Source organism: Scophthalmus maximus, chromosome 11 (assembly GCF_022379125.1).
Source record: "Scophthalmus maximus strain ysfricsl-2021 chromosome 11, ASM2237912v1, whole genome shotgun sequence".
Taxonomy (NCBI): Eukaryota; Metazoa; Chordata; class Actinopteri; order Pleuronectiformes; family Scophthalmidae; genus Scophthalmus; species Scophthalmus maximus.
In genome coordinates, this window is record NC_061525.1 from 23,750,001 (window position 1) to 23,765,930 (window position 15,930).

General features: G+C 44.8%; 1 protein-coding gene and 1 long non-coding RNA gene across 2 annotated transcripts; both read left to right on the forward strand.

Annotated features, from left to right (window-relative positions):
- Nucleotides 1-1,711: 1,711 nt before the first annotated feature.
- On the forward strand, nucleotides 1,712-8,241 carry LOC118297601 (scavenger receptor cysteine-rich type 1 protein M130-like; the record flags this gene model as incomplete). The annotated part of the gene is made up of 8 exons (XM_035621913.2): nucleotides 1,712-1,961; nucleotides 3,729-3,761; nucleotides 3,864-4,073; nucleotides 5,383-5,670; nucleotides 5,752-6,048; nucleotides 7,087-7,374; nucleotides 7,452-7,754; nucleotides 8,057-8,241. Coding segments are annotated over exons 1-8 (1,650 nt in total), but the record flags the coding sequence as incomplete, so codon positions are not given.
- A 4-nt stretch (nucleotides 8,242-8,245) lies between these two features.
- LOC124850779 lies at nucleotides 8,246-10,527 on the forward strand. Its single transcript, XR_007031673.1, has 3 exons — nucleotides 8,246-8,383; nucleotides 9,587-9,672; nucleotides 9,764-10,527. It is a non-coding gene; the product is annotated as an uncharacterized LOC124850779 (long non-coding RNA).
- The last annotated feature ends 5,403 nt before the right edge of the window (nucleotides 10,528-15,930 follow it).

The window sequence follows — 15,930 nt, forward strand, 5'->3', positions numbered from 1 at the left end:
CACCATGGCAACCGGGGAGAAAACAAGGCCCGTCCGACGTCACGTCGTCAGACGTCGGAGATACGACTTTGTGTTTGCTGAGCAGATACGATCGTTCTGAGAACAGCACGGCTGCAGCTGATAAGGAGAGACAGTTGGTGTGGGAGGCAGCAGTTTTGCTCAAATCGATAAGTCAACCTGATTGAAATAGTCACTTGATTCAAAACTTCATTAAAATGATTTTGCTCGTATGTTGTGAAATACGGCGGACAGAAGTCGAGCTCCTGCCTTCGCCAGCATTCGGTCTTTTCCACGGTGACTGTGACGCAGGTACGCTCAGAAGACATGAGAGGTAGAGCGAGGGTGGACCGGTCTCACAAAGATGAGGACGACCAAGTACTGAGACTCAACACGCAGATGAATTCCCATGAACATATTTAAACACAAGAGGAATACCGGTCGGATATTATCGGTGTCAGCCCAGTGGGCCCGGTCCTGAACGTTGTCTGTCCTACCGCACTTTGACGTGAAGGACAAATGTCCGTTCAGTCCTCACTCTCAGAAGGGTTGAGAGGATTGTTGACCTTTTGTCTGACTGTCTCACTGACTGACTGTCTGTCTGACTGTCTGTGTGTCGGACTGTCTGTCTGTCTGACTATCTGTCTGACTGTCTGTCTGACTGTCTGTGTGTCTGACTGTCTGTCTGACTGACTGTCTGTCTGACTGTCTGTCTGACTGTCTGTGTGTCTGACTGTCTGTCTGACTGTCTGTCTGACTGTCTGTCTGTCTGACTGTCTGTGTGTCTGACTGTCTGTCTGACTGTCTGTGTGTCTGACTGTCTGTCTGTCTGTCTGTCTGTCTTACTGTGTGTCTTACTGACTGTGTGTCTGTCTGACTGTCTGTCTGTCTGACTGTCTTACTGACTGACTGTCTCTCTGACTGTCTGTCTGTCTGTCTGTCTGTCTGTCTGACTGTCTAACTGTCTGACTGACTGACTGACTGTCTGTCTGTCTGTCTGTCTGTCTGTCTAACTGTCTGTCTGTCTGTCTGTCTAACTGTCTGTCTGTCTGACTGTCTATCTGTCTGTCTGTCTGTCTAACTGTCTGTCTGTCTAACTGTCTGTCTGTCTGACTATCTGTCTGTCTAACTGTCTGTCTGTCTGACTGTCTATCTGTCTGTCTGTCTGTCTAACTCTCTGTCTGTCTAACTGACTATCTGTCTGACTATCTGTCTGTCTGTCTGTCTAACTGTCTGTGTGTCTGACTGTCTTATTGACTGACTGACTGTCTGTCTATCTATCTGTCTATCTATCTGTCTGTCTAACTGTCTGCCTGTCTATCTGACTGTCTGTCTGTCTGTCTGTCTAACTGTCTGTCTAACTGTCTTACTGACTGACTGACTGTCTGTCTGACTGTCTTACTGACTGACTGTCTGTCTGTCTGTCTGTCTAACTGTCTGTCTAACTGTCTGTCTGTCTAACTGTCTGTCTGTCTAACTGTCTGTCTGCTGTAACACGAGGTCATGATCTAATCCAAGTTTTCGTGGAAATGCGTCACGTAGTTTGTTCGTGATCCTGCTGAAGATCAGACGAACAAACGTTCAGAGATGAAAACAAGCGTCTTGGTAACGAGGTCATGAGAAACTTGTCAAACATGTTTTCACCTTTTGGGTTTTATTTAATTCAATGTTGGTCCAAGTTCACGAGCATCAATCTGCTGCAGGAGAAACTTGTTGTGTCTCTGAGCATGAAGTCATATTTAGATGTCAGATATTTCACAATATCCACGCCTCAGAATATCTGATGTCGCTCTGAGAGATAACGGCCTCGGATCATCTTCACGGTGAAGTTTTTTTCAAGCTGCAGCTGATCGTCGGTGTGATAAAGAGCCGAGAGGAGCTGAGGACAGAGCTGCTTCAGACCACATGCTGAGGGGACATGGATCACAGAGCGCTGGTCGTGTTACTGTCTCTCTGGAGCTCAGGTGCCGCTCTGCTTTATTCATAATGATCATGATGATGATGGTGTGTGTGCTGTTGAATCTGCATGTTAAAGTGTCGCCTTCAGAAGCCATTTGAATCCTTCTCCTGCTTCTTGAAGCTCTTGATGCTCTCGGTCCTTCTTGCTTTTGACTCGTGAGCCAATCGAAGCTCAGCTCTTCATTGTTCATGAAGTTGAAGGCGTCTTGTTCCTCCGATGGCCCTCGTCTGTGGAGCCTCCTCCTGTCGACCCACCTGTTCATGAGAGTTTTGACATTTCATTGCTTCATTGATAGAAAGTGAGGACAGGACGAGGGGGAGAGAGTGGGGAGGACGTGGTTGGAGTCCGACCCACGGCCGCTGCAGGACTCACGCCGCCGCACATGACCCACTTTTTAATCTGGCTCCTCATTGAATCTTACTTCTTTTTAACTTGTCCCTTTATTCATATTTGAGCCTTTTTCACCTTTTCTTTATATATATATATATAGGCTCAATTTAACTTAATCTTATTACTTTTTTATTTATTTTTCTTTTAATAAAATATATTGTATTAACCCCAGTACAACTATTCTCTGTGAATTTTATTATTTTATCCTCTTATATGTATATATACATATGTATATATGTTTATATCTTTACTTTCTATTGAGTATTTGAACTTGAGTGTTTTCCTCATTACTAACAGGCGAGACAGAGTCTCTCTAAGATCTGTTTTTATTTTTTGGAAGTTTTATTTTTTGCTCTTTCAAGCTTTGAATCGTATGTTTGATCATGAGTTAATATCTGTGTGGGAGGGAGGGGGATATTTTTGCATTGCATTTTCATGAGTATGAAGAGTGAAGTCAGATTGATTGATTGGTTGATTGATTGATTGATAAATGGGCCAAGAAAGAATCCATTAAATGTCAGTGTGGATTCTTTATCATTATTATTATTTTATTATTTTGTTGTTACATCTTCACAGATTGTCCAGAGACGATCTGGTGGATCCAGATGAAACATCAGACAGATGTAGTGAAGTGGTTCTATGAGTGAGAGACCTGGTGCAGCTTGTTGGTCAGTGAAGGTTTGAGATCTGAAGATGATCAAGAAAGTGAAACAAGTGATTAATTAATAAATTCTTAGGAAGGTTCAGACTGAGTGAAGTGACCAGAAGTGTTTCATCAGCACCAGGATGAGAGATGTTCAGATCCTCTCAGTGCTCAGGAAAGGAGCTTCAATGCTTCCTTTCCTATCTCCTTTAGCAGAGGACACACTGGAGCTTCCTATGTGAGACAGACCCACAATGCATTGCGGCAGCGATATGTAGACGATTAAATCTGAAATAGTAGAAGAAGGAGAAGAGTATGAATATGACCTAGAAGAGACGTCATCATGTCAGTTACTGTGACATATGAATCATAACATGTGATGTCAACGGTGTCACGGTGTGACAGGAGTGAGTGACAGGAGCGAGAGCAAACATTCTCAATGTCACAACCTTTTCCTCTCAGTGTCGTAGCCTAGATCATTGTTTTTATCTAATAATTATTATGATAATACATTGTATTTATTGGTCACTATTTTAATTCCATCCTTGGTAATAAATGAATATTTTCCACCGCATCAGGAAGGACGATCTGAATCCACCTGTAAAATAAACAGCACCTAACTCCTGAACTTGAGTTTCCTCTTTCTTTGAATCAAAGACGTGGATTGAAGCCGACAGTCGTCAGGAAGCTGCTCCGGAGAAATCAAATGATTTTCATGTTTCTTCTGTTTGTCCTCAGGATTCTGGGCTGGAGACACAGACGGTGCAGAAGGTAAAGGAGGAACCAGAGTCACATCCAGAGTCTTTACTCTTCTTTCTTTGATCAATGGAAGTGACTCCACTTCACACTCTTCACTTTTCTGTCTCTGGTCAGTGAAACTGTCTGATGGCGTCACGTTGGAGGAAGGAGAGAGTCGCTGTGCTGGTAGATTGGAGATAGAACACCAGCGACTCTCCACGCCAGAGGAGGAACTGACAGCAGTAGATGAGACGTGCAGGCAGCTCGACTGTGGATCTGCTGTTTCATGGCAAAAAAGTCGAACCAGTATGAGACATCCTTTATTTGTAGACATCACATGTTCAGGTCAGTGGTCAAACCAAGTGAAGTTCCTTCCTAAACTGCTGGAGATGACAGTTTGTCTCCATGACGACATGAATCATTCATGTTCCAGGTTGAATCCTCTTCACTTCTCTCATCCTGGTGTTTGTACATCTGAATCTCTTTTCTCTTCCTGTAAATCACCTTCAGATGTGTGATGACATAGCTCCTCCTCCTCGTGACTATAAAAGGTGCCAGTTAGCGAGCGTAGCTCAGCGACCTGCACTGTCCCATCAGCGTAGAAATCCACAGGTGGTGGTGAGAAGTCCTGTCGTCATGACGACCACTGCCAACTCTGTTGCTATTGGCTGCTGTAAACACCAATCGATAATCAATATCCACAACAGTTCGTCCATAGACTCATGTTTTAAATATGAGGAATCAAACATGTGACGTCCGTCTTAAAGACCTGGTTAGCACTGTCACCTCACGGCAAACAGAAAAACTATTCTGAAAGAGAAATACGGTCAATTATGGCTCCGTCAAGGAAGTGATGTCTTCACGCTGTCTGTCCATTGGTCTGTTTGTTTGTCAGCAGGATTAGAAACTGAGCAGATTGTCTCGAAGCTTGGTGGAAGGATGGGACACGGGAGAGATGCACCGATTGTGAAATTCTGGGCCGATGCCGATGTTTACAATAATAATTTGGCCGATACCCATTTTGTTTTGTTTGTCTATTTCTGTTTTTCTGGTAATTCATTGCCCCTTTTCCAAAGGAAACAAAGGAATCTTCATTATGAAAACTAACTGAACTGGTTTAGTCTTTCAGCCCTTCATCACATTATCTTTGAATCATCACATTTCAATCACACAACGTGTAGCCAGCGCAAAATGAATGTTACGCAACAGATACACATCAGCCAATATATGGCTGCATCCCTACACATGGGCCAAGAAAGAATCCACAACATTGTATAAACCATCATGCTGTATAGAAGAAGACTTGAAACTAGAGATTGAACCATAAACTCCTCAGGAAAATGTTTTAATGAAGTTATAAATCAATTGGGAAGTCGAGTCATTCTCTCATAGACTTCTATAGAAACAACCAGTTGAGTCGCCCTCTGCTGGTCATTACAGATAATTCAGGCTCAGACAACAGTATTTGCTTCATCATCTGGACCCAGTGACTTGATCCATTTACATTTCACAGTCTCTGGTCCCGTCCTGCCTCCAAGTCCTGAGTAAATCAGCTCAGTAGTTTCTTTGTCTTCCTGCTGACAAGTCAACGGACCGGGGTGAAAACATAACCTCCCAGGTGGAGGTGAGTTCCTCACTGCTTCTCTCATTCCAGAGTCCGTCAGGCTGAACGGGACCAACCGGTGTTCAGGCCGACTGGAGGTGAAGTCCGACGAGTCGTGGTCATCGGTGTGTGAAGGGGAGTTTGACCAGCAGGTTGCAGAGGTGGTCTGCAGGGAGCTGGACTGTGGGGCTCCTTCAGTCCTCCAGGGGGCGCTCTATGGAGAAGTGGAGGCTCCAGTGTGGAGCAGAGAGTTCCAGTGTGAAGGAAATGAGTCTCATCTCCTGGAGTGTCACAGATCAACCTGCTCATCCGGCCGAGCACTTGGACTCACCTGCTCAGGTAGAGTCACAGCTCTGACTTGATCCGTCTGTTTCAAGTAACTTCCTGTCGATTCCTAATCATTCGTTTGTCTTTGTACAGACCATGATGATGTCAGGCTGGTGGGAGGAGCCAGCCACTGCTCTGGTGACTTGCAGATGAAACATCATGGAGTCTGGAGAGGACTCGATTCCATAAACTGGAACGTGAAGACACCAAATATAATATGTCTTCATCTGGACTGTGGCTCCTCAGTTTCACCACGAATGACAAAATATTCTTCACTACGTCCTGTGTGGAGGATCGACTCGTCCTGTGTCCTGTCCACAGATCAACTGACAGAATGTTTGAGAACAGATTCTACATTGAGCCTTTACAGCTGGTTCATCACCTGCTCAGGTAACTCCAGGAGAAACACTGATAGCAGCAGTACTGTGGTACTCTGTCAGGTGGAGGGTTGAATGAGGCTGAACTCTGAGGTTATCCAGCGTAAACCAACAGTAGAAACCTGTTGTTGCACTAGAAGATCATTTCTGTAAAGTCCACGAGCTGCAGCCTGATTCTGTCTCACAGCAGAAGATGGTGGTTGTCTTTTCTTTCTGTGTTCACTGAGAGATGCTTCACATTCTCCGCAGCAGGACCGGATGAGTTATGTCTTGTTGTTGGTTATGTTTGTGATGTTCATGGACAGACTCTCGAGGTAAAGCACAGATGTGGACAGAGTCGTCACACACTGGATATAAAACTGGACCTAGTTACCGGGTCTGGAAAGTGAAGCCAATGCTGAAGTGCCTGAAACCTGTATTCTCTGTTTCTTCTTCTTCAATACAGCATGATGTTCATTTAGTTCATTATGGTCCATTTACAGTCAAACAGACCATAAAGCACCAGATGTATTGGAGCGTGGATACAGTTTGATTGACAGCTGGTACCGTCCAATGGGGGCAGGTCGTAAGTGGACGTACAGTGTCCTCAAGCTCTCAGTCAGGACACATCCCGCTTCTCTAAACATGTTAACTTCTGGTTTCAAAAAACCAAGATGGCGTCAGACAAAATGCTAAACTCAAGTCTTTAAAGTGACGTGATGTGAAAACATGTCACGAGCCGAATAACGTGAAATATGCGTCATTTGCTTGAATATCGTTCAATTTCAATTATTTAAACTGGAGTGAAATATCCACGTGACGTGATGTTGTGAAGGACAATTAGTGTTGAGATCCTCCCAAAGTCACTGATGTCTGCGTCTGGAAGAGAACGGGTTGTGACTCGTCTTGTTCACAGACGTCACGAGTAACACAATGAAACATTTAACTTTTCGTTTGGTGTGAACGCACCAACATGTGTCCATCTCTTCCTCTTGGTGTCTGTCCTCAGAATGATTGACTCATATTACTTGAGACCCTCCATCTGATTCTCTTTGGTCCTGTCACTGTCCAGAGTCCGTCAGGCTGAACGGGACCAACCGGTGTTCAGGCCGACTGGAGGTGAAGTCCGACGAGTCGTGGTCATCGGTGTGTGAAGGGGAGTTTGACCAGCAGGTTGCAGAGGTGGTCTGCAGGGAGCTGGACTGTGGGGCTCCTTCAGTCCTCCAGGGGGCGCTCTATGGAGAAGTGGAGGCTCCAGTGTGGAGCAGAGAGTTCCAGTGTGAAGGAAATGAGTCTCATCTCCTGGAGTGTCACAGATCAACCTGCTCATCCGGCCGAGCACTTGGACTCACCTGCTCAGGTAGGACATGACCCACCGTACCTTTGACTTGCGCCACTTGAGAACTTACGCCCAAATTATTTTCTGTCTTGGAACAGGTCCACGCAGATTCAGGTTGGTGGGAGGAGCCAGTCGCTGCGCTGGTGAACTGGAGATGAACCACCAGAGAGAGTGGAGACCAGTGACTGTCGGGGTTGGATGGAACCAGATATCAGCAGATAAAGTTTGCACACATCTGGATTGTGGATCTGCTGTTTCAACAAAAGTTACAGATAATTCTCCATTCAGACGTGTGTGGTGGATCGATAACGACTGTGTCCAGTCCGAATCTGAACTCAGGGAATGTGTGAAGCTGACTGATCTTTATAAAACCAAGGATGGCCTTGAAGTGATCTGCTCAGGTAACTTGCTGTCGTCAGGCGACCTCCTCAGAGGAGGTTATGTTCTCGCTCCTGTCCATTCGTATGTTTGTCGGCAGGATTACGCAAAAACGACGCTGTGACGTGGGCCAAGAAAGAACCAATGACATGTTGGCGTGGATCCAGACAAAGGGTCTGATTGGCTCAGTGATGTGAACGTCTGAGAGTCATTCATTCATCACCACAGTATATCTGGCCTCATCCGGCCCTTGTTCTCGTAGCTTTGCTGTACAGAAGTGAGAGCTGTGCGCCGGTCGTCACGCTTCATCTCTCTGTGTTTACAGGTTTGCTGGTTCAGCCAAACGTCTCCGTCTCGCCCATTGTTGGGGTCTCCGGGGCCGAGCAGCAGGGGTATCATGTGCTCCTGGGCTCCAGCTTCACCGTCACGTGTTCTACTGAACCACAGTACCAAGGAGGCTCCTTCCACCTTCTCTTCACCACCTCCGACACGGCACACAACTACACCCTGCCAGCTGTCAATCACTCCGCCCACTTCCTGTTCCCTGCTGCGCGCAGCGCCCACCGAGGGGACTACACATGTGTTTACCACGCCTACGTTTTCTCCTATAACTTCTCTTCCGAGAGCCGGCCTCTCCATGTCATTGTCTCAGGTATCTTCCTGGAGAATCTGTGTCAAACATGATCAAGAGATTTCAAAACGAAAGGACACTTACGAGTCTTTCCTGAGCTTTCAACCACGTGTCACAGTCGACATGAGCAGGCTCATGGTTTCTGAAACGACACCACATAACATTAATATAACATTAAAATACTTCAGTTATTCTTCTTCGTCCATCAGAACAGAGTTTCCAGTTCCACCACACTACTTTGTGTAGTATTCAGCACAAAATTACATATAATGAATCTCTAGATTAAAATAAATAAGCCTGCAAACTACTTTTATACTTTCATTGAACTAAAGTAAAGAAAAGGAAAAAGAATCCTGAAGTAGAATGTCACTCAGAAGAGCTCATCGCTCCGCCAAGGCCCAACAGTTCCCTCATGAAACACATTTAAATCAACAGGATCTGGATTTTAATGTGGATCTGAACCAAATCTCACACACTCATAGAATCAGTCTCTGAATATTCCTGATTTTTGGGGGCAATCTGTGAAAATGTAAAAAAACAAACAAAACATTTCTATCTTGCAATAATAATAATAATAATATATTGGATTTATAAAGCGCTTTTCATGTACCCAAAGCGCTGGTACAAAAAGACGGTGCAATGTTTGAGAAAGTGATTTGAAAAATCCTGGCTCCGCCCCTTTGTCCAGATCCCCTGTAAAGTTTTATGGATTCTTTCTTGGTCCATGTTCCATCCTTCCAAATTCACTGGGGGTGAAAACATAACCTCCTTGGCCGAGGTTAAAAAGAAAATGTCCTCAGATAATCTACCAACCTGCTCGTCCACAAAGTCAGTTTCTGTGTTTAATCGTGTCATTCGCACGAATAAACACGACCTGCGATTATTCGCCCGTTCTTCCTTCTACTGTCTCAAAACAAACTTCCTCTGAACAAACTCACATATATTTCAACTTGAGCGAATTTCACTTGATTCACAAAATTCGTGTCCACTCGCGTCATTGCATGGACTTTGTACGTGATCTGTGTGAATAGTTCACGTTGCGTTTGGTGTGAACGCAGCGCGACTCTCTTCAAACACTTCTCTCCATTAACCAGGTAACAGTGTTGATAATCTGGTCTGTTTTTATGTCCAATGAAACACATTATAACTGTTGAGGCAGTTAATACTAATAATAAATAAGATGATGTCATAGGAACAGATGTGATGCTTTCAAATCTCTTCCAGCTTCTGTGACTGATCTGATCATCAGATGTGTCGTGGTGCTGCTGCTTCTGACGGTGTCGACCCTCATCCTCTACTTCCACTTCAAGGTGACGGACACACACCCAGCGTCCATCCTTCATCAGAGGAGAGATGTTGAATTAGCGCTAACAGGAAGTGTCTGCTGTCGTGTGTTTCCAGGCCGAAGGACGCCGGAGGAGACAGAGGCCTGAGACTCGTCAGCGCCCCCGCAGGTCAACAGCTGCATCACGCGTCAACGTAGAGTAAAAGGATCACAGCCGCAATGGAAGAAGCTTCAGATGGATTTCATCCAGATATTGAATATGTGTCAATGTACAGTATCAAATGATACACATATAGATAATCGGCGGACTGGTCCTTCAAATTCATATCAGTGGTTTTGGAAGTGGAGTTTGAGGCAAAGTTGCAGCACTTATTGAATATTTACACTCAGCTTATTGTCAGTTGTGGTTAAATGTATTGTTTTAAACATAAGTTACTGCTTTTATTTACTCATTTATTAATACATTTACGTTTGATATTCATCTTTACTTTTTTAATACTCGCTTATACTTACTTACATGAACGATATACTTTACTTAGTCGATATTTGATTCAGCTTTTAGAAAGACTGTTAAAATTAAGTTATTGTTATTATTGTTGTTGTTGTGTTTGTCCCCATCAGGACGACAAGTCTCCATCATGTGAGTGTGTAAACACATGTTTCTTTGGCTTCAAAGACAAAGTTATATGTTGACTTATAAAGACGAATAATAACTCACTGATCAGTTTTTTTCCGATAAATTTAAAATCTTATCTAAAAAAAAAAATGTTTTAGTCTCGTAAATTTACAATTTCAATTTTAAAAATCAACTTTCTTACCTCTGAAAATCGCCCCCATACCCGGCTCCATAATTATATTTTATTTCTCTTTTTTTACATGAAGGCCCTAATACACAATTTAAATATTTTCATTGCCTGAATAAATTCATATATATAAATACATTTATTGAATATACTAAAGTTGACAGTTAAAAACAACACAGCTTATTGCCAGTCATTGTCAAATTTTCATTTTTGTCACTTTTTTTATTTACTCATTCATTAATACATTATATTTGATATTCATCTTTTTTCATACTTGTTTATACTATATTTTATTTTATAAACCTGCTTAGTTTTTCAAAATTGCTGTTGAAATGAAGTTATTATTATTATTATTATTGTTGTTTTTGTCCCCATTATGTGAGTGTGCAAACAAATGTTGGTCCCCACAACATGAGTTGTACCAACACCACACACACAATATTGTGTATTGTGAAATATTAAAAGGCATCATATGCAGGTTAGTCACCCCACACGGACCCATTTCTGACTGCACGTCTCAGACACGGAGGCAACGGAGAGGAAGGAAGGGCGCTGACATTCTCGCCAAAGAGCCGCTCCAATCAGCCGCTGCTCTCATGAAATATTTGAACACAAAATCGATAAAAAAACCCCTGAAACATATTTAGGTCTCTCTCTCTCTCGCTCTGAAACTAAATGGTTAAAACGTTGGCACACGAACACACGCGGGAATCATCAGAGCGGCTTCGACCCTGAAATATTCATGTGTTTGTTTCACAGGTAGAAGGGGGGGGGGGGGGGGGGAATCACACGAGGCAGGGAAATAATGAAAGAGCCAGCGGGAGGAAGTGGGAACAGTGGGGAAAGAGAGGGCACGAAAAGAAAGAAGGAACAAGGTGATGTGCAGGAAAGGAGCCTCAGAAATAAGAGAAGGTAAAAGAGGTCAAATAAATCAACACCATCAGTGACTGATGGAGTGGTCTCTTGTGGTGAATCACAAGTTCACTTGATGAACTAGAATCAGGCAATCCTGGGTTATCTGTGCAAATGTTAACAAATATAATCTCACAATATTAAAGAAACTGTGGAAAAATCCAGGGATCTTTCGGTGTCTTTCCCATGTCCAATCCGGGAGCGTGTCTATGTTCCCTCAACCCTATGTTCCCTCGACTATATGTTCCCTCAACCCCATGTTCCCTCAACCCTATGTTCCCTCGACTATATGTTCCCTCAACCTATGTTCCCTCGACTATATGTTCCCTCGACTATATGTTCCCTCAACTATATGTTCCCTCAACCCCATGTTCCCTCAACCCTATGTTCCCTCGACTATATGTTCCCTCAACCCTATGTTCCCTCGACTATATGTTCCCTCAACCCTATGTTCCCTCGACTATATGTTCCCTCAACCCTATGTTCCCTCGACTATATGTTCCCTCAACCCTATGTTCCCTCGACTATATGTTCCCTCAACCTATGTTCCCTCGACTATATGTTCCCTCGACTATATGTTCCCTCAACTATATGTTCCCTCAACCCTATGTTCCCTCGACTATATGTTCCCTCAACCCTATGTTCCCTCGACTATATGTTCCCTCGACTATATATTCCCTCAACTATATGTTCCCTCAACCCCATGTTCCCTCAACCCTATGTTCCCTCGACTATATGTTCCCTCAACCTATGTTCCCTCGACTATATGTTCCCTCGACTATATGTTCCCTCAACTCTATGTTCCCTCGACTATATGTTCCCTCAACCCTATGTTCCCTCGACTATATGTTCCCTCAACCTATGTTCCCTCGACTATATGTTCCCTCGACTATATGTTCCCTCAACTATATGTTCCCTCAACCCTATGTTCCCTCGACTATATGTTCCCTCAACCCTATGTTCCCTCGACCTATGTTCCCTCGACTATATGTTCCCTCAACCCTATGTTCCCTCGACTATATGTTCCCTCAACCCTATGTTCCCTCGACTATATGTTCCCTCAGCCCTATGTTCCCTCGACTATATGTTCCCTCAACCCTATGTTCCTTCAACACTATGTTCCCTCAGTCCTAAGTTCCCTCAACCCTATGTTCCCTCGACTCTATGTTCCCTCAACCCTATGTTCCTTCAACCCTGTGTTCCCTCAACCCTATGTTCCTTCAACCCTATGTTCCCTCGACCCTATGTTCCCTCGACTCTATGTTCCCTCAACACTATGTTCCCTCAACTCTCTGTTCCCTCAACACTATGTTCCTTCAACCCTATGTTCCCTCAACCCTATTTTCCTTCAACCCTATGTTCCTTCAACCCTATGTTCCCTCAACTCTATGTTCCCTCAACCCTATGTTCCCTCAGTCCTATGTTCCCTCAGTCCTATGTTCCCTCAACCCTATGTTCCCTCAACTCTATGTTCCCTCAGTCCTATGTTCCCTCAACCCTATGTTCCCTCAACCCTATGTTCCCTCAGTCCTATGTTCCCTCAACCCTATGTTCCCTCAACTCTATGTTCCCTCAGTCCTATGTTCCCTCAACCCTATGTTCCCTCAACTCTATGTTCCCTCAACTCTATGTTCCCTCAGTCCTATGTTCCCTCAACCCTATGTTCCCTCAACCTTATGTTCCCTCTACCCTATGTTCCCTCAGTCCTATGTTCCCTCAGTCCTATGTTCCCTCAACCCTATGTTCCCTCAACCCTATGTTCCTTCAACCCTGTGTTCCCTCAACCCTATGTTCCTTCAACCCTATGTTCCTTCAACCCTATGTTTCCTCGACTCTATGTTCCCTCAACACTATGTTCCCTCAACTCTATGTTCCCTCAGTCCTATGTTCCCTCAACCCTATGTTCCCTCAACTCTGTGTTCCCTCAACCCTATGTTCCTTCAACTCTATGTTCCCTCAACTCTATGTTCCCTCAGTCCTATGTTCCCTCAACCCTATGTTCCCTCAACCCTATGTTCCCTCAACCCTATGTTCCTTCAACCCTGTGTTCCCTCAACCCTATGTTCCTTCAACCCTATGTTCCTTCAACCCTATGTTTCCTCGACTCTATGTTCCCTCAACCCTATGTTCCCTCAACTATATGTTCCCTCAACTCTATGTTCCCTTAACTCTATGTTCCCTCAGTCCTATGTTCCCTCAACCCTATGTTCCCTCAACTCTGTGTTCCCTCAACCCTATGTTCCTTCAACCCTATGTTCCTTCAACCCTATGTTTCCTCGACTCTATGTTCCCTCAACACTATGTTCCCTCAACTCTATGTTCCCTCAACCCTATGTTCCCTCAGTCCTATGTTCCCTCAGTCCTATGTTCCCTCAACCCTATGTTCCCTCAACTCTATGTTCCCTCAGTCCTATGTTCCCTCAACCCTATGTTCCCTCAACACTATGTTCCCTCAACTCTATGTTCCCTCAGTCCTATGTTCCCTCAACCCTATGTTCCCTCAACTCTATGTTCCCTCAACTCTATGTTCCCTCAGTCCTATGTTCCCTCAACCCTATGTTCCCTCAACCCTATGTTCCCTCAGTCCTATGTTCCCTCAGTCCTATGTTCCCTCAACCCTATGTTCCCTCAACTCTATGTTCCCTCAGTCCTATGTTCCCTCAACCCTATGTTCCCTCAACACTATGTTCCCTCAACTCTATGTTCCCTCAGTCCTATGTTCCCTCAACCCTATGTTCCCTCAACTCTATGTTCCCTCAACTCTATGTTCCCTCAGTCCTATGTTCTCTCAACCCTATGTTCCCTCAACCCTATGTTCCCTCAGTCCTATGTTCCCTCAACCCTATGTTCCCTCAACTCTATGTTCCCTCAGTCCTATGTTCCCTCAGTCCTATGTTCCCTCAGTCCTATGTTCCCTCAACCCTATGTTCCCTCAACCCTATGTTCCCTCATCCTTTAACAGGGCCTTATTTTTATGCATGGGGAATTGAAGAGAAATGAGCGAACACAGAGCCTAATTTTGTTGGGAAATCCTTGAGGGAACATAGGGATGACCCCTCCAATCCTTATCCACCAAGTTTTGTGGAAATCCATTCAGTAGTTTTTTTGGCGTAATCCTGCTGACAAACAAATAAATTAACAGGACAGGGGTGAAAACATAACCTCCTTGGCGGAGGAGGTAGAAGAGGTGGCAAACAAAATCCTTCGTCGCAAACCTCATTCCAACCACCCAGGCTGGTTGTACCTGGAGGAGACGAGGAGGGTCGGCTGAGCATGTGCCAGAGGAACTAACAATCTGCTGTGCGTTCCCTCTGCAACGCTGCCAGATGATCTCACAGACACGTCGCGTGGCGACAAGTGACAAGTCTTGTTACGGAAAAACTTGCTCGGCCCAGGAGGAGGAGGAGGAGGAGGAGGAGAGCGGGGCTAACAATACACTTAAGCTGCCTAAAGATCAAAAGTTGCATTTTGTAGCTGTGAAGCTTCACATCATCGACGCTGTAAGACAGAAGAAAAAAGAACAACAGCCCAAAGAAGACGGAGGGAGGATTCGACAGAGGGGATGAAAGAGCGATGAAGCCACTGCGAGTGCAGACAAGTAGCAGTGATGTGCGCGGCAGAGATCAGAATAAACCAACCAACAGCGCACAGAGTCCTAACAGCCATTGAAGTGCCACTCTCCTCAGACTGAGCACACACACACACACACACACACGTATTTCACAGCGCTCGTCCCTGTCCTGTGCTACTCAATGTGTTTTTTTGTCGCGCCGAGAGGGAGGCGGTGGACATCTTCACCTGACCTGCTCTCAGATGTTCTGTTGTCTGCTGAGTCACACTCGGCGGAGACGAACACAAACAGCCGGAGGCGGTTTTACTTCATCCCTTCTCCGCAATAGATGCAACCCTGTTTCTCGGAGACTCACTCGAGCCCAACAAACGGGAAACTCTCCGGAAGATTCACAGCGAGCGAGCGGACGTGTCGATGTCCGTAAACGAAAACGCTGTGTTGTATACTAAGTAGCGATGATGTGAAGATGTATTGAAGAGAAGTCCGCCGACACCGTCTTGATTGTATATAAAGGTTTATTACAAAAAGACCAGCATCGATTCAAGCTCTGCAGAGATGGGAGAGTGTCCGGCCAAAATGACAACCCTCCCGACTCTTCTTGGGGGTTACATTTATAGGCCCATCGTTGGCTTGAGTAGGAACATCTGGTTCGAATCAAGAAAGCCTATGTGAGATGTAGAACTTAAAGGGGTCAAAAGGTGAGGTGAGGGGTCATCAGGAAGCCCCTAATTTGGCTTTCCAAAGAAAGATAATGTGAGCCACATGAGCTACTCACAGTGCATATATTGACAAAAAGACACTACAGCTGCTTTCCACAGCGGGAATGGTCACGTCCAGCCTCCTGCGTGCTTTACTCAGATGCCACCCCCTCGCCAGGACGTCCTGGAAATGTTCCCGTGGTGTGAACGCGTCTGGAATTGTGCGGCCTAATTTTCCGCACTTTTTTTAAGCTAAAACAGTTGCGTAACTACGTTACTACTACGTGCCTAGTCATCCC